At 42.5% G+C, this 18114-nt stretch overlaps 1 protein-coding gene across 1 annotated transcript in view; it reads left to right on the top strand.

Annotated features, from left to right (window-relative positions):
• The window catches only part of LRP1 (LDL receptor related protein 1), a 523305-nt gene that overhangs the window by 241369 nt on the left and 263822 nt on the right, over positions 1-18114 (top strand). Inside the window, exons 8-11 of the mRNA XM_073613827.1 lie at positions 1214-1436; positions 9880-10069; positions 15127-15270; positions 16710-16946. Coding sequence (XP_073469928.1) covers positions 1214-1436; positions 9880-10069; positions 15127-15270; positions 16710-16946 — 794 coding nt within the window. The remainder of the gene's footprint in view (positions 1-1213; positions 1437-9879; positions 10070-15126; positions 15271-16709; positions 16947-18114) is intronic.

Genomic DNA, 18114 nt, shown 5'->3' with positions numbered 1-18114 from the left:
TCAGAAATGGGACACAGATGATGAAAAAAAAAAATCTGAAGGGTTATAACCCTTCTTTGCTCTATCCAAAATGAAAAAAAAAAGTTTTGCCTGTGGTACTCATTTAAAGGGGAGCAGTTGGGTAGCAGTAAAACTATGCTCTGGGAATGATAGTATGCATAGAGCACATCATGTGACCAGAAATAACAGGCACTGCTCCCACTACACTATTAGTGGTGGATTGGGAGCATGCATGGGACAAAAAAAAAGAAAAGAAAATGGAGCTGTGGTTTCTAGAATGATTGATGGAAAAAAATGCGAGTTTAGTGTTGTCAATTTAAAGATATAACTTTTTAAAAGCTGAAAACCTTTTTTGGGCCCAAGAATGCTCCACTCCCATGTGACTGCTTGGGCCTTGGTCAGACCCTAAACAATAAATGGAGGGCGGTGCATCCTTGTATGCCTTTCACCAGAAGAACTATAATTTTCTTGAGGCTTCCTCTGCAGATTGGGAATGTGGGAGAGTGCATCTATAGAGCTGTCCAGTATGCTGGTTTCTTTTCCTAGCAGTAGACAGGTACAGGTTCACATAAACAAACAGGAATACCCTCCCTTAAACCTGGCAGAAGGATTCTTTGAGGAAGACTTTTCATTGGTTGGAGAATCTGTGGTCTAAATGAGTTTTCAATGTGCACAATGATTTTTGTTGCCTCTTCTTTTTTTTTGTATGTATCATGCAGTTGATATTTATATTGGTTAACTACACCCAATTTCTTCCTTCCACTATATCTACATTTACCTATTTACAGTATATGCAGTTTGATAACATAAGATGCTTGGACAGTAGTCAAACCATTAATGGTCCTTTAACTGTACCGGATCTCTTCTTCTCATGTAAAAGAGTTTTTTGGGATTTATATTTTTTTTTACCTTGAATTTCTTTTCCAGTGTAGTAAGATAAAGGTCACAGTGACACTAGATAGGTCTTTGTTAGGACCAAATTGAACAGGGTCTTGGCCATTAAGATTGTATGGCACAGGAGGTTTACACCATAGAAGTCTTTATTTGTTTATATTGTGAGGTGCATAGATTCTTGTGAGTCCACAGAAATCTAGTGGGTGCTGTAATAACAAGTGACCTAATTGCTCTTCTGGGATCTTGCATTAGCAAAATTGTTTACTATCTGTAACCAGCTTTACAAATTTTAAGAAACCTTAAAACCACTCTTTTACAGGAAAGTTTTCTTTACGGATTATGGACAAATCCCCAAAGTAGAGAGATGCGATATGGATGGCCAGGACAGAACCAAGCTAGTAGACAGCAAAATAGTCTTCCCACATGGGATCACCTTGGATCTAGTGAATCGTTTGGTTTACTGGGCGGACGCTTACCTGGACTATATTGAAGTGGTAGACTATGAAGGCAAGAACAGACACACCATCATTCAGGGGCTGCTAGTAAGTAACTATGTACATGAGTTTCTTTTCACATACTACTTTTTTTGTATGATTAAGTATGATTCAATCTATGAATTCTATTAATTTCAGGTGTAAATTGTTCTTAATTGTCTTCAATGGTTTTGCACATTTAATATCACAGAGCAAAGTTAATTGGCATGCAGTAGCCCGTAACCATTCAGAAATTTAAATTCTCAAATTTCAATTTTTCGGTAATTGGCCCACTCTGTCCTGCAGAAAGTTGATTTGGTTGCCATGGTTTAATAGCCCTCACTGCTTTTTTAAACCTGTTATTACTGAACTCATCCTTTCTTATATTGCTTCCAGAGTGATTTATAACAGGAATGAGTTTTCTTTATCTAAAGAGAGAGGGGTTGGGACTTTGAATGAGACGCACAGAGCACAGGGACTATCGTCTCCATCCCTATTGGTTGCTAAAGAGGAAAGGTTGGGACTTTGAATGAGGTGCACGCTAAACAGTAGATACGTAAAGGGTGTGGGACACATGGGGATAACCATATGATATGTATTTGGTCATGCAGTGATTTAATGTAAGTATAAGTAAGTGTAAGTATTTAAGTATAGATGTTACAAAAAAAAAGTTTAATAGTATACAACCTTAACAAAAATGTTGAATACATGTAATAAACCCTTAAAAGATTCAATGCAATTGTAAAAAGCTATAGCATGCAAGTGTAGAATTGGAACTAATGATGTGAGTAGATAAAACAATACAATAAATACAAAATGAGCAAAAAATGCGTGTGTGAATGTCAGGCATACAACACATGTTGATGAAATGTTTGCATTTAAAGGCTCCCCTTGCTGCTGAATAAGTTTCTTTATAATACATCACGGGACACAGAGTGAGGCTATTATTCCTTACTGGGTCATACTCCATCTCCAGGTAAATGGACACTGGTAGACCAAAGGTCTTTAGACAGGAAGTGATCAGCTATATAACCCCTCCCATACAGGAAGTACTTCAGTATTTTACCGGTGTCTGCAAGGGGGGTGGGCACGTTTTGTTTGAGCTCTCTCGAGCACCAGGTCTGGAGTCCCAGCACGGTTCTTAAATGCATCAAGGGATTAACCGATTGGATCCATTTGAAACAGGCTTATATGCTTAGATAAATGGTACCCAACCTTCGCAAAGAAGATGCAAGGATCCGGCCAGGTTTTGCCTGTAATGTGACTTTGGGGCGCTGGACCCTGTGTAGTGGAATCCTGGACACCACAGAGCTAAGGCAATCCTGCAGGGTGTTGTATAGTGACGGAACCTGCTGTGATGGGTGAAGATAGGGCTCTTAGTTTGTCAGGTTACCCTGTGCCTGGACGGGTGAGTAAGTGAAATCCCCCCTCATTTACTTATTCTGGGGTGCCCCATGTGTGTAGCTGTCAATCTAGCTAAGGCTGGACACTTGTGTAGTGGTGACCACAGGGGGGAGTTTTGGGCTGACTGTTGGTGTTTTTGGTAAGGAGTACCTTTCTTGTTGTCTTGGCTGCTTTCTTGTGGATGGTCCGCGCACGAAAATTTGTTGGAGCACGGAAATTCGTTGCGCGCAGGACCGTGACCGTGTGCGCATCTCAGCACACAGCCATCTTATTTAAGCTTAGAGTAGCTGACATGCGGTGCTTCCAGGGGACAGCTGTGGGACACAGAACAGGCTCTGAAAACCTTTCGCTTTCAGCAATTCATTCCTCCTTACCCGGGTCACGTGAGTCACCAGGTGCTGGTTGGCAAGCTAAAGTGCTTAGCAGGATTGTTGCATAGGGGCTTGGTGAGCCCTATTAAAGGGTCTCCCTTCTGGGGTAAAATACTAAACCCAGGTACTCCCTTTTCGTGGCTTGCAATGTCTTCAAAAAAGAGAAGCAGTGCTAACACTACAGGGAAGGGCACACCTATGTTGTCAGTAGCCTCTGAGGAGCCTAGTCAAAACTCTAGTGTTTCCCCTGAGAGACCAGAGGCTTCCAGGCAATCTGAGTCGCTGCGCCTGTCTGGTATTTTGCCTACAGTCAATGCTCCTGCTTCACCCTTTATCACCCAGGATGAACTGTCCTCAGCCCTAGCCGGGTTAGAGCACAGGATTGCTGGGATGATTGCCTCCATCCCACAGGTGGCAAAAAGCGTGACAGATCCCCCTCTCCTAAGCCTCCTAATTTGGAGCAGGGAAAGTTTGAGGAAGGGGAAGAGCTAGATGCTAAGGCAGGGGTCTCAAACTGGCAGCCCTCCGGCTGTTGCGAAACTACAAGTCCCATGAGGCATTGCAAGGCACAAGCATGACTCCCTCAGGCAGAGGCATGATGGGACTTGTAGTTCTGCAACAGCTGGGGGGCCACCAGTTTGACACCCCTGTGCTACGGACTTAGGAGTAGGGATGGGCCAAACGGACCTCTGTTCGGTTTGCACCAGAACTTTCGAACACCGAAAAATCGGACCCGAATAACAAACCCCATTAAAGTCAATGGGACTCAAACGTCAAAAATCAAAGGTGCCCATTTTGAAGGCTTATATGCAAGTAATTGGGGTCCGGGTCCTGGGGGACATGTATCAATAAAAAAAAAGTTTGTGAAAACCGTAATTTTTAAATGAGCAGAGATTTTTTTGATTTTAAAAGTGAAAGTATAAAAATTAAAAATTCCTTCCAATATAGTGTCTGGGGGGATCCCCTTAGTCTACCTGTAAAGTGGCAGATCTGTACCATGTCTAGAATCTGCTGCAGCAATAATTGCATTTATAAAGCCAAAAAAAATGGCATTTTCCCTGCAAGCTGCCTTGTATTTTGCTCAGCAACAGCTGGGGAGCCAGTTTGTATAATGAGGCCACAATGTAGTGCACTGGGAACAAGATTAGAGATTTTTTGGAAACATTCTGGTGTCACTTTGACTTTGGATAGAAGTAACGGATGCGTAAAAATTGGTCTTTGAGTGTCCGTGGCGCCTTCCCACCGTAACACTATAGAGGTTGTCTTGATGAAAGCAAGAATTGGCCTTGCTGTAAAAAATTGCAATAATTTGCACCTGTCAAAAAGGTGCAGAAAAATTTGATCTTTGGGTGTCGGTGGCACCTTGCCACCGTAACCCTATAGAGGTACTCTTGAAGAAAGCAAGAATTGGCCTTGCTGTAAAAAATTGAATCATTACCACTGGAGACAACTTGGCAATACGCTGCAGCTGGGGGAACATGAATGCCAATTTATTGAGAGAAATTCCAGATTTTTTGTGTACTTTCACAGGGTGACACTCTGGGTACACAAGTAGCAGTGTGCCAACGTCCCAATAGTGAACATATGAAAACTAAACCTATGCCTTTAAAGTCCACTCTTTTAGCCTTTAGTTTTCATATGAATGCCAATTTATCTACCAGTGTTTCTAGGCTCATGTTCCTGTCATCCTCAACCTCAGAACCAACATCTGAATCCAGTAATGGCTGGGCATCATCAAGGTGCAAGTGACTGACGCTGTGGTCAAATAACTCAACTGACTCCTCCATGGCTGATATTGGGGCTATGGCACGAATAAATCTCAAAGGAGGCAGGTTTATCCACTCTGACAACTGCAGGGGACTGAACACTTGTCTCTGCTTGCGTGACAGAGGATGAGGAAGGTTTAGTAAGCCAGTCCACCACCTCTGCATGCTGTGGCTAGATAGCACGGGCAAACTCACTAAACAGAGGAAATGATACCCTGCCTGAGGACTGAACACCTTTGCCTGTGGACACATTTGTTGCTGGCCCCCTTACAGTGCCAAGGGAATGTCTGCCTCTCCTTGTTGTCCTCCCAGACATTATTGGGAGGGAGGGGGCGGTGCTTATAAGCAAATGTAAAGAAGACGTGGAAATCTGTACGTTGATGCACTTTAATCAATGTAAAGTGGTGTTTGGTGCACTTTAATTTGAGTACTCACACTACACAGACACTCCACGGATACACTATAATATACTGCAATATAATGCGCCAAACGTACAGTGAGGCACAGTACTATTTGGCATTAAACTTGCAGTAACGCACACAGAAGTAAATGGCGTTAAACTGGCAGTAATGCACACAGAACTATATGGCGTTAAACTGGCAGTAACGCAATCAAATAGATGGTGTTCAACCGTCACTACACTGACACTATTTGAACTGTCCCTACTCTAGCTATACACTAATGTCAAGATTACTGACATGGTCTCACTACACTACACTGAAATATATGAGCTGTCCCTCCTCTACACTAATGTACGTATGAATGACGCGGTCTTACTACACTACAGTGAAACTATCTGAGCTGTCCCTACTCTAGCTGCACACTATGCAAAGCTGAATGATGGTCCTCCTCACTACACTCACACTATCCCTAGACTGACACTAAACTAATATTCTACATTGACAATTGAATCAAAATAGCACAGTATAGCGCACTAACTAATAGCACTGAACAGAGCCCTGTTCTCTCTCTCCACGACAAAATCACACTGAAAATGGCTGCCATTGAATAAATACTTTTATACTTTGGGGAGGGAATGAGCCATGATTGGATAAAGTCATAATGACAGTGTCCAGTCATGACTCTGACGGTGCTCTGTGCCCTGATTGCCTGAAGCTTTCACTGCTTCAGCCAATCAGGGCTTGCAATGCACTGTTAAGCGCCGCAATGCTTTGTGGTTGGTTCGGGGGGCCGAACAAATGGTCGAACGACCCGGTTGTTGGGTTGTTCGCCGGACGTCCGAACAACCAAAGTTCGGCCCAAACTTATGCTCGGGCTGAACCATTCTCCCGTGCCTACTTAGGAGATGGCCTGGCAGATGAGTTTGTTTCTGAGGAATCTGGACCAAATGATGTCCAGTTGGTATCAGCCTCTCAATCAGAGGCTTTTGATCCAGACTCTTACCGTGATGGTTCGTTCTGCCTTCAACTTGCCTCCTGCAGAGGTTTCCGAGCCTCCCTTGTCCTCTTTGGGGTCCCTGAAGCCTCCTCAGACTGCACAGACGTTCCCATTGCACCCGCTGTTGGAACAGGCAGTGTATGCTGATTGGGAACATCCTGACAGGATTTTTGTTCCGAAAAGAGGTTTTCCCTTTTATATCCCATGGAAGAAAAATTTGTTAAGAAATGGCAGCATGCCCGCTGTAGATGCAGCAGTCTTTTCCTTCAACAAGAACTTAACTTGTCCAGTGGCTAACGCACAAGGCTTGAAAGACCCTGTTGACAAGAAACTGGAGTCATTATTGAAAGCTTCCTTTTCTTTGGCCAGTTCAGCTATTCAGCCAGCTGTCGCAGCAATTGGAGTATGCCAGTCCTTAAAGGATCAGGTCAGACGGCCTGACAGGCCTAACAAGGAGGATGATCTTGCTGAAAATAGGGCAGATATTCCTCGAGCGCTGTGTTTTGCTCTAGGATTCTATACAGCAAGTCTCTCATCTGGCTCTCCTGTCTATACACAGGAACAGGAGAGCACAAGCCCTGAATTGCCCCATGCCCTTATCTCTCCGGGCACGCTTAAGCCTAAGCTGGTGGTTGCAGGATCAGAACCTGCAAAAAGGAAGATCCTTCCTCCCGGTGTCTTGGAGAGTACTGACCACAGACGCCAGTCTCTCGGGCTGTGTAGCGACCCTAGAGGGGCTCACAGCTCAGGGGAGCCTGCCCATCAACTTCCTGCAGTTACGGGGTGTATGTCTGGGCCTACGGTCCTGGACGGAGCTTCAGGACTGCCCCATCAGGGTTCAGTCCGACAATGCCACTGCAGTGGCCTATACCAATCACCAGGGTGGTGCCAGGAGCCGTTCAACTTAGGAGGAGGGTTTCCACATATTATCCTGGGCAGAGGAACATGTGCCGGTTCTATCTGCGGTCCATATCCAGGGAGTAGAGAACTGGAAGGCAGATTATCTCTGCCACCAGCAGATCTGCCCATGGGGAATGGTCCCTACACCCGAACATGTTTTGGGAAATCTGCCAGTGTTGGGGATGGCCAGAGGTCGATCTATTGGCATCCAGGTTAATCAACTAGCTACAGCAGTTTGTATCCCTTGTTCGGGATACAAAACAGCAGTTTGTATCCCGAACAAGGGATCCCCTGGCAATCGGAGCAGATGCTCTAGTAGTTCCATGGAACCAGTTCTCCCTGGTTTATGCTTCCCCCTCCCCCCGATCCCTCTCCTTCCTCATTTGTTGTGCAGGATTTGGAGAGAGGGGGTTCCAGTCATCCTAGTGGCACCAGCCTGGAGCAGAAGGCCCTGGTTCCAAGAGATCGTCAGACTGGTAATAGATGGGCCATGGACGCTTCCGCGCAGCCCCTATCTACTGTCTCATGGTCCTATATTCCACCCCAATTTACAGTCTCTAAATTTCCTGGTGGCCATCACCTTGGCTAGAAGTGTGTTGGAGTTGGCCCTTTTGCGCAGGGAACCATACTTGATCCTTTACCACGACAAGGTCGTATTACAACCTGTTCCATCCTTCTTGCCTAAGGTGGTGTCGGCCTTTCATTTGAATCAGGACATTGTTTTGCTTTCTTTTTTCTCAGTCTCGTTCGGCGGAAGAGAAACGACTGCACTCCCTGGATGTAGTGTGAGCAGCCAGAGTTTGTCTAGATTTGAGGAGATTCAAGGATCAGACCTTTTTTGTTTTACCAGAAGGACCCAAGAAGGGGCAAGCAGCTTCCAAGGCTTCCATTGCTCATTAGGTCTGTAAATTGGTCATTGAGGCCTACGATTTAAAACGTAAGGCTTCTCCCTTCAGGGTAAGAGCTCATTCTACCAGGGATATAGGAACCTCCTGGGTTTTTCGCCATCTGGTGTTTGTGGCTCACATTTGTAAGGCTGCTACCTGGTCTTCAATGCATACGTTCACAAATTTTTATCGAGTGGATGTTTACTTACCTGTTAAAATCCTTTTCTTTGCGTACATCACGGGACACAGAGGTCCCTCCCCTCTTTTTGAGGAAAAAGGACTTACTACAAAATTGAAGTACTTCCTGTATGGGAGGGGTTATATAGGTAAGGGATCAGTTCCTGTCTAAAGACCTTTGGTCTACCAGTGTCCATTCACCTGGAGATGGAGTATAACCCAGTAAATAAGAAATAATAGCCTCACTCTGTGTCCCGTGATGTACTCAAGAAAAAGGATTTTACAGGTAAGTATGACGAAAAACTCCTATTTTTTCTATATGATCTGTAAGGCCTCCTTCACAGGACCATAAAAAATTTCATGATGTTATTACACAAGTGTTTTTTAGGATTAACGTTCCTGCGCAACGATCAGTAAAATTTCAAATACTTGCATATAGATGTGTCAAGACACATATGCTTACATAACTTATGATCCTTTTTCTCCTTTGTTTAGAGCTAAAGTAATTGTAAAGGATTTTTTTTAAACAGACATGTTATACTTACCTACTCTGTGCAATGGTTTTACACATTGCAGCCTCGGTCCTCCTCTTCTTGGGTCCCCTGTCTTGGTTTTGGCTGTGTCTCACAGAATACAGCGGTGGAGGAGAGTGTAGGCGCCAGAAGTAGCGTAGGTCACCGCCAGGAAGTGGGAGCAAATACCTGTATTAGACAGGCTCCCCCCTGAAAGGTGCCAAATGTGACACCGGAGGGGGGGAGGAATCTAAAAAGTGGAAGTTCCATTTTTTGGTGGAACTCCACTTGAATGATAATGATTGCATTGTATATCTAAGAACATACTCAGTCCACTCAAAGTAATATTTCAGTTATAAGTGGAGCCTAGCGGGGCTAGGACCCCACAATATGTCACTGCATTTTTTTTTTTAACTCTTCATCTTCTAGCCAAACCTGAATGTCCGTATTGAGTAGAATGACCCATTAAAGTAGAAGTATGGCCAAAGTTTCGCAAACTTTGCCTATGGATCACAGGAGTGTATTTTATTCTCAGCCGGTTTTAGCCCACAGTGGGCTAAAGCCCGCTGTCGGCTGATGTCATATATCCAGTCCAGGCTTGGTCAGTGGGAGACCTCTACTTAGGGGAGTATAATAGTTTTTTTTTTTGTCTTTTAAATCCAATACTTCTCTTTTAATTCTATTGATCAAGCTGTGACCTCACCACAGAGGATAGTGATGCTGCAAGTCTATGCCCATATGGCATACACTGCATAAAAACATTATTTAGCTTATACACAAACTCCTTTACCAGAGTGTCAAAAATAACAGTATTTTGGGTTGACTCAGAAAATCAATCTGATTATATCTACTGAAGAATGAAAGTTTAAGGGTCCTCTCACAACGGCAGTATGTTGGGCATTTACCTCAGTGCAGTGCAATGTTTATGTATTGGAAAGGTGCATAATGGCATTGCAGCACACCAGTGCCTTAATTCTTATTGTTTGCTGTAGGGCAGTTGGTAAATGAGTCCCAGTAAGTACAGGTATAGTAACATTGCATTATTTTAACTTTTTTTTTTTAAGAATATTTATTTTCTTGACTTTTCTCATTCCTAGATTGAACATTTGTATGGCCTTACGGTTTTTGAGAATTATTTATATGCTACAAATACCGATCATGCCAATGCCCAGCAGAAAACTAGTGTGATTCGTGTTAATCGCTTCAACAGTTCAGAGCATCAAGTGGTGACCAGGGTCGACAAAGGTGGAGCATTACATATTTACCACCAACGCAGGCAGCCAACTGGTAAGACATGTAAAAGGTCTGATTCATGTTTCTGTGACCTATATAGTTGTTGAGCATATATTTCCAGCGTATCTCATAGATAACCTGTTAAACAATTTGGGCCCAGCTGGCTCCACTGAACTTCCCAATCCAGTGTATGCTTCACACTACTGACTTCACATCAGCTTGTGACCTCCTCTACTATCCTATGCTGATACAGGCAGTTCTGAAGTCCACTACACTGAGCTGATGGACTGTGGAATACTGAGGCCTGCAAACAGAAAGAAAATAAATCCAGTCAAACCAGAGAAGAAGGTATACAAAATCTGTGCAAGCTTTCTGTTCACAGGCATCATGGATACTATTTTTAAAGGTAAAGTTTATTTTTACACAATTGCCCTACTCTGGCAATGGCTAGAGAGTTGTGACGTGAGAAAGAGAGCAATAAAGACCCTACAGCGACCTCTATGCATAGGCACTGTTGAATTTGTACAGCAAGTGAAGTATCCTGGGTGGATTTAAAACACTTATTTTTTTTAAATGCCGCCTCCACATCACTTCTGTATAAAAAAATAAAAAGCTGGCAAGCAGTACTCGTCCTCTGCACACTGGCACTGCATCATCCTGTATCCTTCACTGGCTTCTTCTAGGTTAAATTGTGCCCAGCATCAATGGCTCCCACTGCTATCAATCTGCCCACTGAGGAGGGAGAAAGCTATCATGCACAGTGCTGGATTAAAATTGGGCTCAAGTAAATATAAGGGGGGGGGGGTTCTACTTTAATGCACAGAATACATTGCACTTGCTGATACAGTTTAAAACACAAGGGTTTTACTAGGTTAAAAGGTTCTGTCATGTGACCATGCATCTCTTCTTCCTGATGGGGGGGGTTACAGGACACTGTCTTTCATAGTCTGTTCAGCCTGAAGCAAGAGAGGGGCTGTGCTCGACCAGGGGGCATATTCAAAAAGCAGGCTGTAATTGGGAGGGGGTGTGTGCCAGAGGCAGGCTGTAATTGGGAGGGGGTGTATGCCAGAGGCAGGCTTGTGATTGGGAGGGGTTGTATGCCAAATGCAGGCTGTGATTGGTCGGGGCGTGGTGGCTAATACAGATCAGCTTCTGTGCTTTGTGTGCTCAGTTTAGAACAAGGAAGAAAGGTGACTTGCAGGATCAACCAGGTATAATTTAAAAAACACACTTAAACAGAAAAAAAGTATGGTAACATACACTTTAACAGCATATTTGCTTTATATATTTAATTGTTAAATAATGGAAGAATGTTCGTTAGGTGGACAAGATGTGTATGCAGCAATATGAGCTAGATTTGCAAGATTCCTGTATTCCTTTGTGCCCACCTTAGAAGGATTTAACTACTGTCTGTAAAATAACAAGCATGATTCACCAATGTCAGGGTGGATTGCGGACGGACAGCAACCACCATGAAATCTAACATGGCATTTGTGTGTTACCACTTATGTAGCTTATTAAATTGCATTTGTTGAGGAGTTAGTAAGCAAGCCAGTTACAGGATTGCTAAGAGTTTATAATGTGGATGTAAGTCAATAAAATAATTTGTTCCTTTGTGACAGACGGCTTCCTTCGTCATTGTTTGACTTTTGTGAACTGGTTATTTAGTGCCCCTTTTGGCTTTGTATGAGCAAACCGCTGCAGAAGACTTAAGTTGATCTTCTGTTAAGAACAAACTATATGTAATTTGTGCTCTTTGTCTGTGGACTGCTCTGACGGTTTTGCAGAGAACTGTCGGTTTGTGTACATTACATGTGAATACTGCATGTTCCTAGAATGGTGTTTAAACTGGACATAAAGTCTGATGTAAGCAATACATAATCTCTGGGTTGACTCACAACATAGAAAAAAATGTAACCCGCTCTGATAATCGTATAAAAAAAACCCCAAAAGACAATCTTTCCAGCACTTCTGGCCGTAGGCAGCCCCCTGCCTTCTTTATGCATTTTGGGAGATTAAAAGAGAAATTCAGGAATCAAAAATAACAGTCATACTCCCCTAGATGTCTGCAGCTTCCCCCCCACTGCCTCTACACAGAGAACTGAGCGATCAAAAAATGCTGTTACAGTTCTTTGCCAGTCTGCAGAGAGTTTCCGACCCCTCATTGGAATACTGGGCTGTGCAGGGGGTGGGAGTGGCTGGCTCAGGCTCGCTGAGAGGCTGAGCCAGCTGATCGTCCAGACATCTTTGGTGGATCATGACTGTAAAGTTGGGATTGATACAAAGCCTGAACTGGCTGAGTGACATCAACCGCAGCGGACTTTAGCCGGCTGTTGGCTGAAAACTGGGCACAGGAGTGCAGAATAAAGTGATCCACAGAAGTAAGGGCAAAAGAGCTTTGGCCCTACTTCTCCTTTAATGTCTTATGCCGCGTACACACGGTCGGACTTTTTGACCGGACTTGTCTGACGGACGCCGACGGACCAAATCCGGCGAACAATCCGATCGTGTGTGGGCTTCACCGGACCTTCAGTGGACTTTTCCAGTCGTAAATCTGACAGACTTTAGATTTGGAGCATGTTTCAAATCTTTATGTCGTAACTCCGCCGGACCCAGAAATCCGCTTGTCTGTATGCTAGTCCGACGGACAAAAAACGACGCTAGGGCAGCTATTGGCTACTGGCTATCAACTTCCTTATTTTAGTCCAGTGTACGTCATCACGTACGAATGCGTCGGATTTTGGTGTGATCGTGTGTAGGTCAGTCCGGTCGTTTGAAAGTCCGCCAAAAGTCAGTCGAAAGTCTGTCGGACGGGCTGTCGGACTTTTGTAGCTGAAAAGTCCGACTGTGTGTACGCGGAATTAGTGTTTCCTTTCTCTACTCAGTCCAGCTCTTTACTATTCATCTTCATTCAGTTGCCTCATCTGGTCTCTGTGTTCAAAGTGCTAAATAGAGTAATTTATTTTATTTATTTTCCATCTTCAAAAGTCATGTATTTCATTTTGAACAACATTAAAGTGTTCTTCACCAATTATGATTGTATGAAAGTGGAGTGGAGCCCAGGAGAGACAACTGTGCAGAGATGCTCCATTGTAATACAACCTTAACTGTTGAGAAAATACCCATCTGCTGCATAGACATAATTACTTACACTATTTTGATAGCTTCTTCTGCATGATGCACACATTTTAAAGTGTCACTAAACTTGCATCATAAAAAAACTATCAATAATTAGTGTATTACATGCTTTTCATACTCACCTAATCACTATGAGATTCATTTTCTGTATTCTGAAAAAAATCTGGTTGATCCTGCTGTTCTCTATCACCATCTTCTGCTCATGTCTCCAATTCTGCTAAGAATTTTACAGAGCAGTGTTATCTCATTCTCAGTTTACAGTGTGTTTCTATGCTCCTCCCTATCACATCCAAGCAGCCCATGTGACAATAGATTCACAAATGTTGGCATAAACTCAGTGGTAAGTGACAGTCCACTACCTCTTTCCTCCTCTATGCCCACTAGCCAGCTAAACACAATAGGGCGGTTTTTTACATATAGATTGTTGGAGGCTTCCCCTCCCTCCTAAGACACAGGCTGTAGGGGCGCGACACAGTCTGTGACTGGCAGAAATCCACCCACGCCATATTGTTCCAAACAATCATAAAGACTTGATTTCAAATATATATTTCTATGACAATACTCGAAGCTCCTCATGTTTGTTTCCCTCCAGTCAGGCTGGATGTGATAGCTGTATATCGATTAGCAAAAAGGTACTTCAATGTTTTTTTGTTTTTTTTATTTCAGTGCCATCCTCCAAGTGCAGAAATAAAAGGGACAATATAAATTAAACAGTGTGTGTTTAGTATCACTTTAACAGTTCAAACATTAGAAAAATTGACCCAAGAGATTAGGGTGTGCAGAGTTTTGAGAAATAAGGTTTTCTGTGAAGCCAAGGAGGAGTGCTGGGCAGAAGAAGGGAAGAAAACATGGCACCATTTTTTCCCCAAGGTGCATTGGAAGGCAATGCTCTACCTATCCTATTTTGTGACTAGCATATACGGGAACTCAAAGTAAGGTTTCGTATACAGTCTACTGCCTTTCTGATTATGTTATGGGACTGCTCAAGAGGCTATGCCTTGTTTATTTTATACCTCATGGTTCACTTGAACACCATATTCCACCAAATGAATTGGCCAAACGTAAATTCCTTGGAACACTAACATTTAGGCCCCTTCACTCTTTAAACTGCAAAATTTTCCTTTGCTTTCTTTTTTTTAGTTTTTTTTCAAGCTTTTCTTTGTAGAAGATGAAAACCTTCAATTTTTCAAATGAAAGTATACTTAAACATGTGTACGATTGTTAAAAAGTGTCTTGTTCATTAACTGTATATGTAGAAGTCACAGGTCAATTGCTTCTAATAATGCATGGGCTCCTTTTTATCTTTTCGTTTTCACAGCAGGGAGATTTCGTTCTCTGTAATAGAAATATGTCTGACAAAGGATCAAACATTTATTCTTATACATTTTAGATATTGTAAACATTTTTAACTGTCCTGTGTATTTCAAATTAGCAGTAAAATGAAATGTCAGGTGGTTGTCCTGGTGCAATTTAAAGGGACTAGCTTCTTAGAACGCTGTCATGGTCTCCCCAGTGGCATTTGTAAAGCATTTATTTCCTACATCTTATCATTAACCAGCAGTAACCAGTTGTGATTCCTGTGTGATAGAACTGATCACCTTATGCCAAATCCTCCATAATGTACATTGTAATCATTGCTGCCTAATATAGACAGAAATGGAGATGCTGTCAAAGTCCCTTAGACCCACAGAAAGAAGACTGTGGGTGATTTAACGTGCCATCACCTAGTGATATTCGGGGCTTGCATATATCAGATTTTACATTTGTATTCTATTGACATACATAGGCTTACGGAATTCATTGTTTGTGGCTGTGATACTAATATGTTTGAGTAACTTTTGGCTTGATGGAACAGTTGACTTTGAAAGACATCCACTGGAAGTGTGCACCTGTGCTAATGTGCTACTACATCATTTTCCGGTGCTTTCATTGCTATTCTTTTATAGTGAACTCATTGATTTGTGTTTCTGCAGTGAGAAGCCATGCCTGTGAACTGGATCAGTACAAGAAGCCTGGAGGATGCTCGGATATTTGTCTTCTTGGCAGTAACCACAAAACCCGAACATGTCGCTGCCGATCAGGGTTTAGCCTGGGAAGTGATGGGAGATCATGCAAAAGTAAGCATGGAACTTCAGTGTTATAGCAATATTTGTTTACTTTTTATTTATACCCACATTTTCCATTACTGTTTCAAAAACTGCACTGCATTGAAAGACAAATGTCAGTCAAGTCAAGTTTTTAACAGTGTGGAAGGTTTAGAAAGTCTGCAATTGTTTTATTGCTCTCTGTGGCTTCAATTGGGAGAATTCCCTTCACTTTGTTTCCCTGTGACGCCTGAATAAGAAATAAGTAGAATGGGGGTTGCAGGGACAGAAAGCTTTGCCATTTACCACTTTACTGAAGTTCACTCAATATTAAAGTGTTTTTATTGCTTTCTGTCTACAATGGAGAACTGAACATTGCAATTGCATAGCTGCACAGTTTTTTATAGAATGGATTTAGAATTGATGTCACTTGTTAGCTTAAAGCTAACCCATTGGCTTCAGCATCTGTGGTAGCCTCAAATATAAAAAAAAAACATGCACTCTTAAAATGGCATTGAACCCAAAAACAAAAATGTATCATATTGTAACTTGACAATTTTTAGATATGGTGGTTGCATTCTTTTTTGTGTAAGTTTCACTTTTCCTTTATTTTCATCTGATGAAGCAGGTTTGTTACTTTTTAGCTTCCTTTAAAGTGTTACTAAACCCACAACAGTAAAATCAGTCTGTATATGCAGTAAAGCATGCTTGTTATACTCACTGTGGAACCTAAGGGTTTAATCCTCTGCTTTGTGTAAAAACTCTGTTTGGTCCTGTCTTCTCTGATCCTCCCCTCCTTCCACTGTCCCCTGACAATTTCTCGATAACACAGAGCCTATGGAGTCAGGGTGCATATGCTCAGTCTGGTGTGTATCGCTAGAGAAGTTTTTCCTTTTTTTTTTTGGGAGAGTGTATCTGATCAGCACAGTGCCAATCAGCACTGTCCAGACAGAGGGTCAGGGTTTTTGCAGTCTCATAGGGCAGTCAAAAAACTTCTCCTACAAGCTTTAAATAGTGCTTGGCTGGACACTGCTAGAAGTCACAAGACTGCTCTAACTGTTGGTGAGAAAAGGTATTTTGCAGTTTATATTTACTAAAATAATTGCATTTCCATGTTCTGTGTATTGTGGGAGACCAGATATAGTTAATGCAGGCTTCTGGGTTTAGGACACTTTAACAGACCAAGCTGTCCATCAACAGTGTCAGAGGGCTGAGACAAAATATTGACAAGGGGGATTACAATGGCCTGCTCTTATTTTTGATAAACCTTTATCCCCAAAAGGGAAAAAAAAAATAACCCGTTGCAAAACCAGGTACTCGCTCCCCTCCTCCCAAAAAAGTGTCATTTAGTAAAAGGGGGGGCCTTAAAGCAGAACTTCCCCTTTTGGGTGGAGCTCCACTTTAATATCAAACTTGTAATACAACAATGCATTTTCTAACTGCAAACATTAATTAATGGTTTACTATTTCAGAGCCTGAACATGAGCTCTTCCTGGTTTATGGTCGAGGACGTCCTGGCATCATCCGAGGAATGGATATGGGAGCCAATATTCCTGATGAGCACATGATACCCATTGAAAACCTCATGAACCCTCGGGCTCTGGATTTTCATGCTGAATATAGCTATATGTACTTTGCAGACACCACAAGTTTCTTGATTGGGCGGCAGAAAATAGATGGTACTGGCCGAGAAAACATTCTGCAAGAAGGTGAGGTGTTATAAAGCTGCCCTTACACATGAAGAAAGTAGCAGTTTTGTACAACAGCTGATGTCACCTTTGTTAGTCTGACCACACAGATCAGATTTATGCTATTGGATGCCACAGGTCAAAACACAATGTTTATTGTACTATATGGCTGTTGTAAGCTGTCTGTGACGGACCCCCATACTCAATAGGAGTATTCCCGCCATATACGCTTCCCTTGCCCGGTACCAGCACAATCCAAGATCCTTATCCCACCCAGTCACTTGTCGAGACATCCGTGTAGGGTGGTAAAAAACATAAGACTGTTTATTCAAACACAGGTACAAAGAGATATACACTCAGGGGACAATCCCCCTTCTTTGCATAATGACACAGGGTGGGGCAAACTTTACCTCCTTCAGTAACATAACACACACAGGTGTATTCAACTTTCCAGAAGTAGACCGTCTTTAGGAGTGGCTGCTGGAGAAATCCCCTCCCCTCTAGCATCTAATAGCTCACAGGGGTTTCATTAAGATGTAAGCCAATCCACATACACACGCACATCCCATAATACTTTGCTCCCAAGGCAGATAAGAACTATAGAACAATGGAATACAGCCACACCTCAAACGATCTAGTAAAAAGTAAGAGACCAAGCTCATACTATATTCAGCAGTCAGAAAGGTGAAATTAATGTATCTTCATATATTTCTTGCGGGATATTGTTCAGAAATAGCAAAGAGGTAAGACACATTAAGGAGTCAATGCTGCTCACCCCAGTATGGACAAGAAAAATGGGAAAAGGTCCCCCGAGCGGGGTTTTTAGGCAGCTAGCTATAGATGTGAGCAAGGCATTAAATAAAATATTAAAATGCTTTATTGAAGGGTAATGAATGAATGTAACAACATATAAATATAAGTTGGGAGCTCCAGTGGGAAAATACCCATACCAAATACATATAATAGCAAACATAGGTTATACACAGCATATGATAAGGCTATTGCATAACAATCCTGACGCGTTTCGACCCATGAATTTTGGGGTCTCTTCAGAGGATGAGTTTGCTAAAGACAAAAGAAAAATTTATAATAGTATGTACAGCTTGTATGTAAATAAGCTGTACATACTATTATAAATTTTTCTTTTGTCTTTAGCAAACTCATCCTCTGAAGAGACCCCAAAATTCAT

This window comes from Aquarana catesbeiana, linkage group LG02 (genome assembly GCF_042186555.1).
Source record: "Aquarana catesbeiana isolate 2022-GZ linkage group LG02, ASM4218655v1, whole genome shotgun sequence".
Classification (NCBI taxonomy): Eukaryota; Metazoa; Chordata; class Amphibia; order Anura; family Ranidae; genus Aquarana; species Aquarana catesbeiana.
The sequence above is the reverse complement of the archived record's forward strand: the minus strand, read 5'-3'. Positions and strand labels throughout refer to the sequence as shown.